At 35.6% G+C, this 17977-nt stretch overlaps 1 protein-coding gene across 4 annotated transcripts in view; it reads left to right on the top strand.

Moving 5' to 3' along the window:
• The window catches only part of CASK (calcium/calmodulin dependent serine protein kinase), a 373376-nt gene that overhangs the window by 136681 nt on the left and 218718 nt on the right, over positions 1–17977 (top strand). For all 4 annotated transcript variants that reach the window (XM_024759851.1, XM_024759848.1, XM_024759849.1 and 1 more), the window contains exon 3: positions 10114–10219. In XM_024759851.1, coding sequence (XP_024615619.1) covers positions 10114–10219 — 106 coding nt within the window. The remainder of the gene's footprint in view (positions 1–10113; positions 10220–17977) is intronic.

Here is a 17977-nt window from a genome sequence, read left to right as displayed (position 1 = left end):
TTTGTTGAAAGTTCACGTCACACCACTTTGCTTTTACAAAAGACCTACATTAGTACCTGTTCTCACTAACTGAAAAAAAATCTGAAGAGAATTTTTGCTTTTATGAAAAAAGATAATTGCTTCTTCACTTCATGTCATTTTGGCATATAGAAGGGTTCATAGAAACTTTCTACTTTCGGGTAGTGGGGGAAACCTGTGTAGATAACATATTTAGGAAAGTGTAAAATACAAGATATGTGAATAACATTGTTTTAGTTAGACATATTAGTTGAATTCCTATCTTATTGCAATAACTTTTTTCTTTTATAAACTTTATTGAATAAAAATTTAAGTGTACAGTTCAAAGACTTTTAATATATATACAATGAGGTTTTTTAATTAAAAAATATTTTTTATACAGCAGGTTCTTATTAGTTATACATTTTATACATATTAGTGTATATATGTCAATCCCAATCTCCCAGTTCATCCCACCACCACCCCCACTACCCCACCACTTACCCCCCTTGGTGTCCATACGTTTGTTCTCTACATCTGTGTCTCAGTTTCTGCCCTGCAAACCGGTTCATCTGTACCATTTTTCTAGGTGCTACATATATGCATTAATATGCAATATTTGCTATTCTGACTTACTTCACTCTGTATGACAGTCTCTAGATCCATCCACATCTCAACAAATGACCCAATTTTGTTGGAAGATTTTAAATCACAGTTTCAATTTCATTACTTGTGATTGGTCTGTTCATATTTTCTATTTCTTCCTGGTTCAGTCTTGGAAGGTTATACCTTTCTAAGACTTTGTCCATTTCTTCCAGTGTTTCCATTTTATTGGCATAGAGTTGCTTATAGTAGTCTCCTCGGATGCTTTGTATTTCTTTTTTTTGTTTTTTTTTTTGTTCTTTTTTTTGCTGTACGTGGGCCTCTCACTGTTGCGGCCCCTCCCGTTGCGGAGCACAGGCTCTGGACGCGCAGGCCCAGCGGCCATGGCCCACAGGCCCAGCCGCTCCGCGACACATGGGATCCCCCGGACCAGGGCACGAACCCGTGTCCCCTGCATCGGCAGGCGGACTCTCAACCACTGTGCCACCAGGGAAGCCCGATGCTTTGTATTTCTGTGTTGTGTGTTGTAACTTCTCCTTTTTCATTTCAATTTTACTGATTTGAGTCCTCTCACTCATTTTCTAGATGAGTCTGGCTAAAGGTTTATCAGTTTTGTTTATCTTCTCAAAGAACCAGCTTTTAGTTTTATTAATGTTTGCTCTTGTTTTCTTTGTTTCTATTTCATTTATTTCTGCTCTGATCTTTATGTTTTCTCTCCTTCTCCTCACATTGGGTTTTGTTTGTTCTTCTTTCTCTAGTTCCTTTAGGTGTAAGGTTAGATTGTTTATTTGAGATTGTTCTTGTTTCCTGAGTTAGGCCTGTATGGCTATAAACCTCCCTCTTAGAACTGCTTTTGCTGTATCCCATAGGTTTAGGATTGTCATGTTTTCATCGTCATTTGTCTCTAGGTATTTTTTGCTATCCCCTTTGACTTCTTCAGTGATCTCTTGGTTATTTCGTAATGTATTGTGTAGCCTCCATGTGTTTCTCTTTTTTTTGGTTTTTTCCCTGTAATTCATTTCTAATCTCATACTATTGTGGTCAGAAAAGATGCTTGATATGATTTCAATTTTCTTAAATTTACTGAGGCTTGATTTGTGACCCAAGATGTGACCTATCCTGGAGAATATTCCCTGTGCACCTGAGAAGAAAGTGTAATCTGCTGTTTTTGGATGGAATGTCCTATAAGTATCAATTAAATCTCTCTGGTCTACTGTGTCATTTAAAGCTTGTGTTTCCTTTTAAATTTTCTGTTTGGATGATCTGTCCATTGGTGTATGTGAGGTGTTAAAGTCCCCCACTATTATTGTGTTACTGTCGTTTTCATCTTTTATAGCTGGTAGCAGTTGCCTTATGTATTGTGGTGCTCCTATGTTGGGTGCATATATATTTATAATTGTTATATCTTCTTCTTGGATTGATCCTTTGCTCATTACATAGTGTCCTTCCTTGTCTCTTGTAACATTGTTTATTTTTAAGTCTATTTTATCTGATATGAGTGTTGCTACTCCAGCTTTCTTTTGATTTCCATTTGCATGGAATATCTTTTTCCATCCCCTCACTTTCAGTCTGTATGTGTCCCTGGGTCTGAAGTGGGTCTCTTGTAGACAGCATATATATGGGTTTTGTTTTTGTATCCATTCAGTGAGCCTGTGTCTTTTGGTTGGAGTATTTAATCCATTCACGTTTAAGGTAATTATCGATATGTACGTTCCTGTGACCATTTTGTTTATTGTAATGGGTTTGTTTTTATAGGTCCTTTTCTTCTCTTGTGTTTCCCACTTAGAGAGTTCCTTTAGCATTTGTTGTAGAGCTGGTTTGGTGGTGCTGAATTCTCTTAGCTTTTGCTTGTCTGTAAAGCTTTTGATTTCTCCATTGAATCTGAATGAGATCCTTGCTGGGTAGTGTAATCTTGGTTGTAGGTTCTTCCCTTTTATCACTTTAAATATGTCATGCCACTCCCTTCTGGCTTGTAGAGTTTCTGCTGAGAAATCAGCTGTTAACCTTATGGGAGTTCCCTTGTATGTTACTTGTCATTTTTCCCTTGCTGCTTTCAATAAGTTTTCTTTGTCTTTAATTTTTGTCCATTTGATTACTTTGTGTCTCGGCATGTTTTTCCTTGGGTTTACCCTGCCTGGGATTCTCTGCGCTTCCTGGACTTGGGTGGCTGTTTCCTTTCCCATGTTAGGGAAGTTTTTCACTATAATCTCTTGAAGTATTTTCTCAGGTCCTTTCTCTGTCTCTCTTCTTCTTCTGGGACCCCTATAATGTGAATGTTGTTGTGTTTAATGTTGTCCCAGATGCCTCTTAGGCTGTCTTCATTTCTTTTCACTCTTTTTTCTTTATTCTGTTCCTCAGCAGTGAATTCCACCATTCTGTCTTCCAGGTCACTTATCCGTTCTTCTGACTCAGTTATTCTGCTATTGATCCCTTCTAGTGTAGTTTTCAGTTCAGTTATTGTATTGTTCATCTCTGTTTGTTTGTTCTTTAATTCTTCTAGATCTTTGTTAAACGTTTCTTGCATCTTCTCTATCTTTGCCTCCATTCTTTTTCCGAGGTCCTGGATCATCTTCACTATCATTATTCTGAATTCTTTTTCTGGAAGGTTACCTATCTCCACTTCATTTAGTTGTTTTTGGGGGGGGTTTATCTTGTTCCTTCATCTGATACATAGCCCTCTACCTTTTCATCGTGTCTTTCTTTCTGTGAATGTGTCACAATGAGTTTAAATATATACACTCTATCATCCCACAGAGTTCCTTCAGTTCCTAACATATACTTTTTTTATGACTTTAATATTGAATATTAATTGAGGTATAAACTGATATATCTCCAATTTTCTGTTGTAAAGTTAGGAGTACCATTTTGAAATAGGTGTCTGGGTTTTGTAAGAGTAAAATGCCCCCATCTTTCTCCCTTTTGGTAAAACTCCTTTGGTTTACATTTCCCAAAATGAACAGCAACCCAGGAATTGTACATTCTAGAGGTGTTTAGAACATTGTATTTCTACTTTTATCATGTGCAGAATATGATCTTAATAATGGTCCGTCATATATTTGAGAAAAACTCTAATGCTGGAACTTTATGTGGTTTGGATTTCAGTCATTTCTGCCTTTTTCCTTTATCCACGTAATTAACATCTTTCTAGTTTTATTAGTTGAGTTCAGAACAGATTCTCACCAAATTCATGGTTGAGTAACTCCTTGAATTGATGACTCAGAGTTATATTTTGTAAGAGACGGATAATTTGGTTTCATTTTAACCTATTGTTGGCTCTTATGTAAGATAGTTTTGAAGCACATGTTCTTCTTTTAGGACATTTTAATACCTCAGAAGATAAATATTATAAAGATCATTGAATTGGTCACCTGTAATCTTTATTAATATCTAATTAATAAGCTAAATGAATTATAGTACTTCAATATTGATTAAGAATGACCTGGAGTTGTTTTAAATGTAAGTCCCTAGGAAATTAATGACACTTTAATTATTTACCAAACTCATCCTAATGAAGAGTGAGAAGGAAGACAAGTAGTTCTTACAGCAGTTGGCTTTATTATAATTTCCTGCTGATAGTTGTTGACAGTACATCAAATATAGTGTTGAATTTAGTTTAAATTTGATTTTTAACTAATATATTTGGCTATTTAAGAACAATTTACATCAGTCAAACATCCTCAATTAATGGTATGCTCCTTATTTTCTTTATCCACCTGACAGATGAGATTTTAGGCCATAAGATTGTATTAAATTAGCAAGAATTCAAAGAAATTAGAAGCTGCTTGTATTTCTGTTTGTATGTGAAAAAAGATAATAAAAATGTGCTAGTAAAATGTGTGAAAGATCAAGGAAATAATGACTTTCCCATTAACCCAGGTTGGTGTGGTGCCCTGTCTGGGCCTCTGGTCATCCACTAGTTGAGAAGGTCAACTTTCTTGATTTATAGGAAGATGGCCTCATTAAAGCCAACCTGACCTGTATTATTGCCAAAGGCAGCTGGTATCTTTAGTCTTCAAATTGGTTATTAGTTAAAGGTTGAGCCCAGCAGCAGAATTTGACTTGGCTGCTATAATCCTTCTGAGGTTCTGCTTGGATCCCTTTCTTAAAATATCACATGGTTATTAATTTCAGCACACCGAGGAAAAACTGTTGAATCAATAATGACTTTCATTTAGCTGTTTTGTTATTAATGTTGATTCAGATGAACACATTAATACTTGTCCTAATTATTTTATGACTAGATTGGAACATTCTTTATGTGCATTTGGAGCCTGGGTCAGCTCTTAGTGTATTTTAACTATTGAGTTTATAACAGAAACTGGAAATTCTTTGGAAACAAATTAGAATACTTATATATTTATTAGTAAAAATATCAGTGTCTAATTTCTGATTATCACTGGTGACAGTGCAGCTGAAATATGCTGGTTCTGTAGCAGTCTTGATAGCTTCTCACCCAAGTCAGTGTTACCACATTAACACTGTTATATGATTGGATCTTAAGGGCACATATAAAAACTACATAGTCCCAGGAGCCATTGTGGTATCATGTAGAGAGCACTGGACTTCAGTTATTAGCTCTGCTTCCTCTACTTACTGCTTGTGTGATCTCAACCGCTTATGTATCTCACTAAACCTGGGGCCTGTTTCTTCCTTTGTAAAGTGAAACTAGATGTACCTACAGGGTTATGACAATTATTAAATGAGGACTTACAGAGGGACACTTAAAATTCCAGATATTATGCTGCATAGTCTAAGGTCATTCAATAAATTTTGAAGGGTCCAAAGGGCTGCTATACAGTGAATGTTGACTACCCTTTTTGTGTTTGGTAGATTAAGCAAGATAAAACGATTAAAAACTACCAAACAAGTAAAGGATTTAGATTAACAATAGTGAAGAAATTCCAGATTTAGTTATTAAGTGATGGATTTGGGTTGTTAAAAGCTGTAGAGTTTACTTCTATGGAAGTGCTTTTTAATAACACATCTGTTTGGACATAGACTTACAGACATAGAAAACAAACTTATGGTTACCAGAGGGGGTAACAGGGGGTATGGGGGGAAGAGATAAATTAGGAGTTTGGGATTAACATGTACACACTACTATATATAAAATAGATAAATAACAAGGACCTACTGTTTATCACAGGGAACTATATTCAGTATCTTCTAATAACCTATAATGAAAAAGAATCTGAAAGAGTATATATATGTATATATTTATAACTGAATCACTTTGCTGTACACCTGAGACTAACACAACACTGTAAATTAACTATACTTCACTTTTTAAAGAAATGGTTAAAAAATCTATTTAGATTCTTTTTGGAATGACTGAATGACTTTACAGATAGTTGTGTAAGAAACGCAGAAGAACTCACAATTAAGAGGATAATAATTAAAGCAAGTCAATTTATCCAGAGCTGCACCATTCTAATTTGGTAGCCAGTAGCTACATGTGGCTATTGAGCACTTGAAATACAACTGCTCCCAACTGAGATGTGCTATAAGTATAAAACACACTGGATCTCAAAGACTTAGTACAAAAAGAGAATGTAACATATTTCATTAATACTTTTTAATGTGACTATATGTTGAAATAATAATACTTTGGATATATTGGATTGCATAAAATATGTTAAAATAAATTTCACCTGTTTTTACTTTTTAATGCGGCTACTGAAAACATTTTAATTGTATATGTGGTTTGCATTATATTTCTGTTGGATGATGCTGAACTGAATCCTTATTGAATGATTCTGTGAAAGCTGACTCTTAAATTTGACCTTTAAATCTCAGATATTAAGGATGAGATTGTTGCTCCAATGCTAAGAATGTCAGAAAGCATTCCTTTCCTCAGTCACATTTGTAAATACCCAACTTATTTTTGACCCCATGGTCAAATTAGCTTGCTACAGAGTCGTGGCACTCTGAAAGTGGCATCTGACTTTTAAAAGGTAGCATGAAAAATTCTCCTATTCCAAGAACAACTAATAGTAAAATGAATAATAAATACTTTTCAGGAAAATTCTTTTTAAAACAGACCGTCTGAAACGGCTTTCCTAACTCTCCCTCATTTGAGGGGCAGACTGGAAAGGTAGACCCTGGAGGACATAGTTGTTCTACTGTTGCTGGACAGCTCGAACTTCTTAGGAAACCGGTAGGAGTAGTAGTTCTCATGCCATATAGTGGGCTGATTCAATTGAAGTGTGTTTCTCCAATTTTGATCAGAAGACCTAATATTACTTTCCATATTACTAGTGCCCCTTTTAAAAGAAAATAAGTTGATGAAATATAGGCACATAGTTAAATGTAGGGGCACTAAACATAGAAGTAGATTATTTTTTAAATCTTTAAAAACTTCCCTGCAAAATTACAAAATGAAAAAGTACAAGGAAGAGTGGAGGAGTTACCACTCTTCCTTGTCACTATAGATAAAGTAGAACTTCAAAACAGCCATGGTAACTGTGGGTCAGGTGACTCAAAGGAATGTTCTGAGCTAGTATCTATAAGCAGCCAGATAATCACAATTTCAAATCATATTATCACCTACTTTCGAATTCCTTCCTAGTCTGCTTCATGAGCTGATTTGTAGGAAAATACTATTTTTAGTTTGCTATATCAGCAAGGAGTTAATAGCAGTTAATACATACATCTTTAATTCACATTCACATCTAAAACAAACATTTTGAGCTTAACATTCTTGGAATCTATAGTTTGAATGCATATATGGTGCATTCATGTTTTGTAAACTGTGATTTTCTATTTGGGCTGTTTAATACACCCATATAATTGATACTTGAATTATGGAAAATGGTGCCGCAGCTATCCTAGATGTAGGCCATCTTTTGCATCATTGCCCTTATAAATTCAAATACATTTTTATGTTGGTAGTTTTGTGCTATTCAATCAGTGTTCGGATTTTAGTCCCTGAAATGTCAGATCTGGTGATATTTAAATTGTTTTAATCTTTGGACGCAGGGTCCCCAGCAATCCTTCCTTCATTTTGAGGATGGGTAAAGTGATAAGAGACTAGACCAGGAGCATGTTCAGTTATATACCAAGCAGACATGTGCGTGTCAAAGAGAGGGGTCTTTAGAGCGTCCGTTTCTACTTATGATTTTTCAGTATAACAAATGTGGCACATGACAAATGGTGAATATGGGGATTGAAACACTGTAGTTACATGAAAGGGGCAAAGTTTAAAATAAACTGAAAACAGGAGAAAAGACCAGTGTTCGTTGTGGCAAACACTAAATCTCTCTTTACTTCTTAACTCCAGTGTCAGAGCACTGAATTAAAATCAGACATTTAGCAGAATAGGAAGAAATGGAAAGAGAGAAACTAAGGTGAAAACAGAAGATATGAAAAGGGTGACTTCCAGCAAAACGAGAAGCTGGAGATAAACATTAAAATGAGTACTAAAACTCCTAAGCTTTTCATAGAATCAGAAGGCAGAACAATCTTAAAGGGAGAGAAAAAACTGTGCAGGCATCTGATTTATGTCGTCTGGCTTTTCAGCCTGGTCCTCCAGCGCACTTGTCAAAAGCCTTCCCCATAGTTATGACTTCCCAGTGCAAAAGCCACACCTATTCACACCTCTCATCCCCTGGAGGTGGAGACCATGTTTCATGTGTCTCTCATTTCTTCCTTCACAATGAACGCTGAAGCACCTTAACCCCCTCAGCCCCACAGTGCTGCACTCCACACAGTCCTTTCACATCCATTCTCTCATTTGAATCATGCTGCTGCCCTCTGAAGTTGTAGACTGTGTGGGTTGTGCATGACCTATCACGTCCCCCATTTCATTTGCCATAAGGAAGGCATTTTGTAGAGGTTAGCAGTCAGCCGGCAAGTAGTAGTGACAGGGGCTGGACTGGCACCAAGTTTTCCGACTCCAGATCCTATGGGATTTTCATCACTGCCATTTACAAACACACAGTGTTCTCTTTAAAACAACTGCAAAAACAAACAAATCAAACCTTCTTTGACCCTGCTATTCCTTTCTTATTACCAAGATCATGTCTAAATATACCATGGCATTGTGGAAGGACTGACTTTGGAGTTAGACAGGCCAGGGCTCAAAACCTACCCCTTGTAATAGCTATGTGATCTTGAACAAGTTTCAAAGTCTCAGTTTCCTCATCTGTAAAATACCTACCTCACAGGCTTGTTGGGACATTAAATGACAATGACCATATTAAGTACTTAGACCAGTGAGAGATAGGATAAATCTAAATTTATTATATAATTGTCTGCATCCTGACTTTGAACCTGACCTCTCCACAGAATTTGATCTTAGAACATTTATGGTCTTTTCTGGTTGAATCTTACAGCCTTTTCTCAGCCTTCTCCAACTACCTATGCCTTAATTCCCCTTATTTCCTTGACTTTCTTAATATTGTATTATTGATTCTTCCTTTTCTGGTGGCTTCTCTTTTGTCATATTTACTGACTTCTTTTCCTCACCTATACCTTGTGTAAATTTTCTAAGGTTCCTTCTGCAGCCATTGCTCTTGTTGACAAGACTAAGTTGAATTAGCAAATCAGAGAGGAGATAATGTTATCTCTTCTGCTTTGTGCAGTATATCCTTAACCTTCGTTCTTTACCTGTCTCCCTTCTATTTCCAAATATAAAAAATGTCACATTGGATTTTATTCATTGGCAAGCAGGTAAAACTCCAGCACTGTTAACACAGGAGGCTTTAATTATCTCGTTCCATGTAGACATGGCAAGTGATACCTATGCCTAAACTATTTTTGTGTGATGGTGATGATGATAATGATGATGAGCATGGCAATGAGGATATTAACACTTTTATTTTCCAAATAGTATTGTGTAACTTACACAGTAGTCTTACCTACATTATCTGAATTTGTTCTTGAAAATAACACTGTGGGTAGTGTCCTGAATTATCCAACACATTTTATAGATGATGTAAAAAAAAATTCTGACTTTGATGTTGGGAGTAGTGCCTTTTCTGTTTAACCATACTATTTTTTTGCCCCCTATTCCATGTAACTTCCCTGATGTGTGTCTATAAATGCTAGATTTTAGGCTAAAGAATAAACATCATATTCTTAGACAATTTAGGGAAAACTAAGAAAAAGAAGTAAAATTCAAGACAGCAAATTGAGTTACTTATTAGCTGATCAAGTAGGCCACAACAGTGAGAGGCCCACGTACCGCAAAAAAAAAAAAAAAAAGAAAGAGTTATAAATTTTGAAACCTGTTTACCTGTTTACAAGAGTTTGAGGAAAGTATTTGTGCTATTTACATTTCTTATTAATAAGAGCTGACTCTAATGTATATAGATTTAAGCTGGCAAGAAATATGAGCAAGTTATATTGTCAAAGATTTTAAAGGGCAAAAAGTGAAGCTTAGCTTGAATGGGGGATTTCATCTCTATAGTTAGAGGAGTCTTCATGTTACCATAGATCACATCCATTCATTCATCATTCACTCTGATTGTCTTTTGATCCTGCCTAACAAAATGTTATGTGTTTGTTTTGCAGATCTAAAGCGGGAAGCCAGTATCTGTCATATGCTGAAACATCCCCACATTGTAGAGTTATTGGAGACATATAGCTCAGATGGAATGCTTTACATGGTTTTTGAATTGTGAGTATACATTCTCTTTTCTGAAGGGGCTGAAGTGGTTTTTTTTGTTTGTTTTAGGGTTAAAGTTTTAAGCAATGTTGATCTTAGATAATGCTGACGCTTTTCTCTTAAAATTGAAAAACACTTGTGAACTCATCTGTTTAGAAAGACCTAAAGTAATAAGAATAAAAGGAATATCTCATCATAAGGTTCACAATGGCTAAGGAAGCAAAAGTTGGGCATATTCAGTTACCCTCACAGTTTTAGCCTACTTCAGAGAAGAAGAAATAGAGTTCAGAGGAATAGGAGGTCCCAAAATATAAAGTTCTGACTACAAGAGTCTTAGTGAAAAGGATCGGGATGGGAGTAGAGGCCTCCATGTAGCCAGCCTCTCTAGCAACTAAAAACAAGTAATAACTGACATAACTTCCTCTTTTGATATAATCACCATATTGGCATATGAAGGAAATTCTGTAGACAGCCATATATCTTGATTTTAGTAAGCCACTCGACATGTTTCTCACAAAATTTTTGTCAATAAGATGGAGGAATGTGAGCTAAGGATAGTATAATTGGGTAGTTTCATAGCTGTTTGGATGATCGTGTCCAAAGAGATTATATAAAGCCTTATGGGATGGCATACTATTCTGTTCAAAATTGTAATCAGTGACTTTGATTAGGGTCTCTCACAAGGTGGTAATCAAGGCGTTGGCCAGGGCTGAAGTCATTTTAAGGCTCTGCTGGGGATGGATCTGCTTCCAAGCTCACTCACATGGTTGTTGGAAGCATACTCTCAGACTGAGGGCCTTAGTTCCTCATGTGCTGTTGACCCAAGACCTCCCTAGGTTCCTTGTCACTGGGCTTCTCTGTAGAGCAGCTCCATGGCAGCTGGCTTCATCAGGGCCAGCAAGCAAGAGCACAAGAGTAGGAACAAGACAGACGTCAGTCTTGTAACCTAATCTCTGAAATCACACACCATCACTTCTGCCATATTCTGTTAGTTAGAAATAAGTCACTAGATCCAGTCCACACACAAGGGGAAGGGATTATACAAGGATGTGAAGACCTGGAGCTGGTGATTACTGGGAGCCTTGTTAGAAGCTGCCCCCTACAGAGGGCTAGCTTAATACATTGAATATCTAGACCAAATTTTAAAATATTTTACAAGTTTGTAGCAAAGGAGCTGAAACAAAGAAGGTGAAATTTAAGACCAGTTAACGTAAACTCATTCATTCACATATATAAGTGCAAGATCACTATGAACTTAATTGTAACTGCTTATATGAAAAAGATGTAAACAATTCAGTTAGTTGTTGCAGCAGCTTTAAAAGCCTTGAATGGAACCTTCAGATACCTTAATTAGAAGTGTATAGTATTCAGACCCAAGCCATAGGCCCAGTGTGCTGTGTATTGCTCATTCTCCCTGGGGTGTTCCTAGTAAGCAGGACACTGGCATGCTTCCAGAAGGGGATAGCCAGAGTGGGAAAGAGCCTAGAAATTCTGTCATAGACTCACAGCCTTCAAAATCTTTGTCAGCAATCCTGCTAAAAGATGTTTGAAAACTGTGTACCTCCACACATATCTTTCAGTTGATATATACAAACTTTTATTGTAAGGATGTAAGTTTTAGTGTTTTGTATATTTTTAAAAATATTTTTTCTTCAAAAATCTCGAGCTGTACCTTTATCTCATTCAATTTATGGAAAATGTCTGCTATGTGACCTAAATTGCAAAGCTAGTCATCATTGTCAAACTAGTCAGCCAAATCAGACTTGCTTTCTGTCAGAAAAAAATCTGACTTCATTTTTCAAATAAAATTAAAGTGTTAATAGACATCACTGTGACAGTCATCTTACTATTGATTTATAATTCTAAACTAGATAAGGTTTTGCCGTGAATATATTGTCTGCATGAAGTAAGGTGGCTCTTCCCTTCCTTTCCAAAGCTGTTTTGCTCTCACAGATGGCTCCCTCCCTCGGTAGCTTTGCATTCCCCCATTGTCTTTTTGAAATTAGGCAGGCTTTTCAGGATGGGTGAGCGGTTTGTCTTTTGAGATGGGTTCCTTCGAGTGGAGATACAGAAGAGAACTCAGCAGACCACAGACTTGTTTTCAGACAGACCAAATTATGGCAAATGTAGATATGGCTTAAATGCCTTAAAAATATCCTAATACATGTATCCCCTGGAAGGGCTTTGAGTACTCCCAGAGATACCCAAGTCCCACTTTGAAGACCACTTGGCATGGAGGAGCTGTTGAAAAGATGGGGAGACTTTAGTTACCCAAGAATCTACTGATCTTCTTTAAGAGTCCCCAGATCAGAAGCCCATAGCAGGTCATGATGGATGTCTTTAGTTCTTTGAAATATCGTCAAATGTAAGAGGATTATGTATTTATTCAGTGTAGGGTGAGGAGCTGTAACTATAATCAACAGGTGGCAGGTATGAATGAAGTGGCTGTCCACGAATGTAGCGGCTGTCTTACAGAGTCTGCTGTTCCTCACTAGAAATGCTCAAGCTAAAGCTGGATCCATCCAAAGGTCCTGAAGAAAAGGTTTTAATTTTGGACTAGAGAGAGCCTCTAACGTCCCTTCCAATTTTAAGATATTATAATTATTTTCATTTTATTCTTTATTCAAGAAATTCCCATGTCCCCTGAATCGGCAGGCGGATTCTCAACCACTGCACCACCAGGGAAGCCCTGTCCATATTTTTATTCACTGAGAAAACTAAAAACCAGATTTTGCCATATACTATGAAGTAATGAGCACAGAAAGCCAAATTTTAAAATTTACCTAAATTTCACATTTGCTGTCTGTTTCAAAGGGGTCTAAGTGACAGTATAGTAGAGAGAAGATGATCCTTGGTGTCATAAAACTTGGATTAGTATCCCAACTCTGTCACTTTTACTAATTATGTGACTTTGGCCATAATCTCTTAACTTTAAAATCTTCATAAGGTTATGAAAACTAGATGAGATAACTGTGTGAATTCACCTTATAAAGTGGTGACTTGCTCTACAATGATAAGGTATTGTTTCCAGTGGATTTAACAGCTTAGTTTTAGTTTCTCAATGTTGAATTATGTGGGATTTTTTATATAGCTAATTTTGTATGATTCAGTTGTGTTTGGAATAATTCATTGATGGCTATATATTGAGAATAAGACCTCATTAAAGTTGCATATTTACTGGCCCCCTAATCTCACTGTTAACCCAAATCACTAGAACATGGCTTCCTAGTTTTTAACCTTTTATTTTGGAAATTTTCAAATAAAAGAAAATAGTATAATGAACTTCAGTGTACCTATCACTGAGCTTCAGTAGTTATCAATACTTTGCCGTTCTTGTTCTATCTATCCTTTACTGTTGTCTTTTTTTTCTTGGCAATTTCTATACATGTCATAGTCAGTTAATGTTGCTTTCCCTGATTGAACATGAATTTTTAAAGGACCTATTTCTCAATTTAGAATTGTTATATTAGCTCTAGGAATCTGGAAGTAGATTATAAATTCACAGTTAAAATAGCTGTTTCTCAAAAGGGCTAGAAACAATATAGAAATATAAAATTGTTCTTTTGTATTATCCTTTTTTGTGAATTTACCTTGACGGTTGTCCTTGCCCTGTTTTTTGCATTCCTTTTGATTTCTGCAGTTTAAAACAAACGAACAAACCCAAACCATACACTACTGTAAGATTTAAAGTCCTGTAGATCAAAGAGCAAAGCAGTAAGTTTGTGCATGTCTCCACCTACTGGCTAGGTAAGAGATTGCTTACATAGCTGCAATGTAGACAAGGCTACACCAGAATTTTTCTGGCAATAGATCTAATGACCCCTGGTATTCAGGGTCTCATTGCTCAGGTTATGGGTTATCTGGATCCTTTCCACAGTTTTCTGACATGACACCAATACAGAGTAGACAGGAAATGGAAGGCAAATGAGATAAGGTCGGTTGACTTTGCTGTTTGTTGGCTGCTTGGAAATAGCTCTGATAATTTTGATGGAGAAAAGGCTAGACCAAACAATATATTTGGGTATCAGTGAGTTTCTTATTATGGTATCCATATCTTTCTTTGCCACAGACTATCTATAACCAGCTCTCCCTTTTCTTCCCTAAACTGAAGTCATGAAATTATATGGCTCAATCTTGTTGCTTATCATGTTAGCAAATCCTTAGAACTAGTTGATACAAATGATTTATAAGTTTAAAGCATACTCAAATACAGAGACAGAACCAAAATTTTAGCACTGGATAAGATTAGAGCAGTAGATTTCAAAAGTTAGCATTGGAAAATCCTGAGTAGAGCTCGTTAAACCAGCATGTACCCAGGCCCCAACCCCTAGAGATTCAGTTTCAAGAAATGTGGGTCCAGAAGTGAGGGGTCAAGAGATGATTGACCTTTAAAGTAGGGGTAATACTATTTCGAGACTATGTTGTCATTTTTCCCAACACACTCAGTAGTTTGTTACGAATCTGCATGTGTTTATACTATATCTATTGCTTTGGGATTATACTTAAATTAGGACTTGTTTGTAGCGGTTTGCAGTGTTTATTTCTAAGTCACACATCAAAGCTTATGTTTAGTAATGTCTGATACTTGAAGTTAAGCTGCAAATCCTAAATTGGCTGGCCAAGAAATTTTAATTACCTTATTATAGAATGATTACATATACCACAGGGAGACTATACAGTAATTAAATATGGTCTTAAAACATTTCTGACATGAAAACAATAGTTTGTATCTTTTAAAATAATATTAACAGTTTGTATTTTTGAAGCTCACAAAGGAGATAGACTGAAAGCTCTTTATTTATTTAAATTTTATTTTTAAAATTTTATTTTTAGTCTGGTGTTTATGCTCAGGGAAGGGAATGTTTGTGGAATTCATTTATACTGATAGAGTAGAACTGATTACTACTTACCAGCAAATTTGCCACTTAAGAGAAAATATATTTGTTTCATATCAAGCAAGAAAAATCTGGACTATAGCATTTTAATTTATATGAACATTTGTACATATTTTTATAGCTAATTTTATCTATTTTGATTTTTTGTTTTTATGGGTAATGATAGAAATTGCTATTCATTCATTCAGCACATATTTATTGAATGCCTACTTAAGTGCTGGGTAATAGGAAATGGTTGGGAAATACTGCTTGGTCCTAGTAAACATTAGAAACTTGATATGGTAATTCAGTAAGCTAAGATACAAGAAAGGACCTAGCTGAGTGACTGTAGGCCTTTGATAAATGCTAGTTGAAAGAAAACAACTTCTGTGTCATTAACTTTTTAAAATTAAACATTTCTCTTGACTTAGGTTTACCACTATACTAAATGTTTAGTTGCATTTTAACTATGTGTCAGGGATACCCAGGTCTGATGATTCATTACGAGGACTCACAGGACTCAGCATATAGGCATATTCACAGCTATGATTTATTAATAGCTAAAGGGTATAAAGCAAAATCAGCAAAAGGAGAAAGTGCATGAATTGAAGTCCAGGGGTAACAAGGCACAAGCTTCCAAGGGTCTTCTGCCAGCAAACATTTGTGACTACACATGTGAGATGTTGTCTATCAGGGAAGCTCATTAGAGACTCAGAGCGCAGGGTTTTTCTCGGGGGCTTGTCATGTAAGCACCCTCTGCCTGGTGCATACCAAATTCCAGACTCCCAGAAAGAAAGCGAGTGTTCAGGATAAATCATATTGTTTGCACAAGCAGTTTAGACACAGTGAGCCACTCTTTTCAATTAGGAGGGGAGGAACCCCTCCAAGTTCCCAGATGCCAATCAAGAGCCAACCTTGTAGGCAGGCCTTGCAAGCCTTTTGAGAGATAATAGTTAGGCCTGGTTAAATACTTAAATAGTTAACTCTTTTCTGCACAAACTGAAGTAGAGGTCAACAGGAGAAGGGTTTGAGTTAATAAACTTCTGGATCTGCAAACAAAATATACTTGCCTATAAAGATAATTGTAGAGTTTGGGGTTTTAAAAAAACTTTTAACTGTTATTACTGTATCATTTTGATATCTATTGGGAAAAAAATGTAGGTGTCCCAATTTTTGTATAAAACAAATCCTAGATTGAGATGTTACAGTGTAGAATAGATATTAAGCTTTGAATACTTTAGGAAACAAACTGCATCCTGACTCCTACTATCTTAGAAATGTATTTGAAGTTGTCAGTCTCGTAATTTTTTTATATATGAAAGCTCATCTTCAACCACTAAAATAATTTTGAATAAATTTATGTACATATAAAATAGGAAGAAAAGTCAGTTAACTTTCTGTTATTTAAAAGAAGTAGTTCATTTAAAATGAAAATTATAAGTTGTTTTTAGTGTAATATACATTCTTTGTACAAATTTAGAAATTATGGAAAATTATAATGACAAAAATACCATTTGCAAAAAGGTAATCACAGCGAGCATTTCAGAACATTTCCTTCTATGTATAGTCATGATCACAGTTGCACTAAATTGAGATCATTTTATATATGCAATTTTGTATCCTGATTCGTTTAACTTAATAATTTTAAGCATTTTATTATACCATTAAATACTTTTTAGATACAACATTTTAATGGCTGCATTAAGATGTCTGAACTATATGCATGTGCCATATTTAATATTTTCCCTAAAGTTGGACATTTACACTGTTTTCTGTTTTCTGTATTAGAAATAATGTTATGATTAATAATATTCTTGTACGTAGTTACTTGTGCTCACCCCCTGATTGCCTATTTTCTCAAGATAAGTTTTTAGGAGTAGAATTACTGGATATTAGAATTAGTGTATGAATGCATACAAACACCTACATCACACATAGATTTAACCTTTTTCAATAGAATGTATTACATTTAGAAAAATGCATACACAGAACTATACAAACATAAAGAATTATTGTAAACAGCCACGTACAACCCAAGTCAAGGAATTTTAAAACTGCCAGCACCTCAACAGCTCTCGAATTCCCCTTTCCGATCATAACCCCCTGCCTCTCTCAGAATTAACTTTAATCTAGACTTCACTTCCATGTTTTTATATCTATACCATCTAAATAGATATCCCTGAATAGTGTAATTCAGTGTTTTCTATCTTTTTAATCTTTACTTACATGGAATCATAGAGTATACACGTGTTTTGGTCTGTGAGAATATCCAGGTTAGTTTGATCTCCTTCACTTTGTTGCCATATAGTGTTAGTGAACAAACATTCACAAGTTATTTATTCATGTAAATGTTAATATGTATTTGGGTTGTTTCCAGATTTGGCCATTTGAACAATACTGTTGTAAACAATCTTGTACCTGTATCCTGGTGTACCTAAGTAAACGTTCATATAGGGTGTAGACCTAGGAGTGGAATTAATAGGTTTCAGAGTATGTACAGCTTCAGTTTTCCTAGATAATACCAAGCTATTTTCTAAAGTAGATGTATAAACTGACGCTTTACCAATGGTATATGCCTCTCTAAGGTGATCCAAGTCCTAGTTTTCCTGTCACTGCCCCTGTTTAAAATACTGTTGTTTGTCCTTATTCACAGTGCCTTCCTTTAATTCTCATGATTAATTACTACCTATGCTACACACCCTTACTAATACTTGGCATTGTTGGAATTTTTGCCAGTTGGTGTGTAGTAGAATCTCCTTGTAGTTTTTCCCGATTATTCTTCCCTAATTGCCATTTAGTGACCTATCTCTTCATTCTTGTAATGGAATATTTTTTTTTTTTTTTTTTTTTTTTTTTTTTTTTTTATTTATTTTTTTTTTTTTTGTTTTGTGTCTTT

This window comes from Neophocaena asiaeorientalis, unplaced genomic scaffold, assembly GCF_003031525.2.
Source record: "Neophocaena asiaeorientalis asiaeorientalis breed wild unplaced genomic scaffold, Neophocaena_asiaeorientalis_V1.1 scaffold312, whole genome shotgun sequence".
Lineage (NCBI taxonomy): Eukaryota > Metazoa > Chordata > Mammalia > Artiodactyla > Phocoenidae > Neophocaena > Neophocaena asiaeorientalis.
Note: the sequence above shows the minus strand (reverse complement) of the source record. Positions and strands in the feature narration are given on the sequence as shown.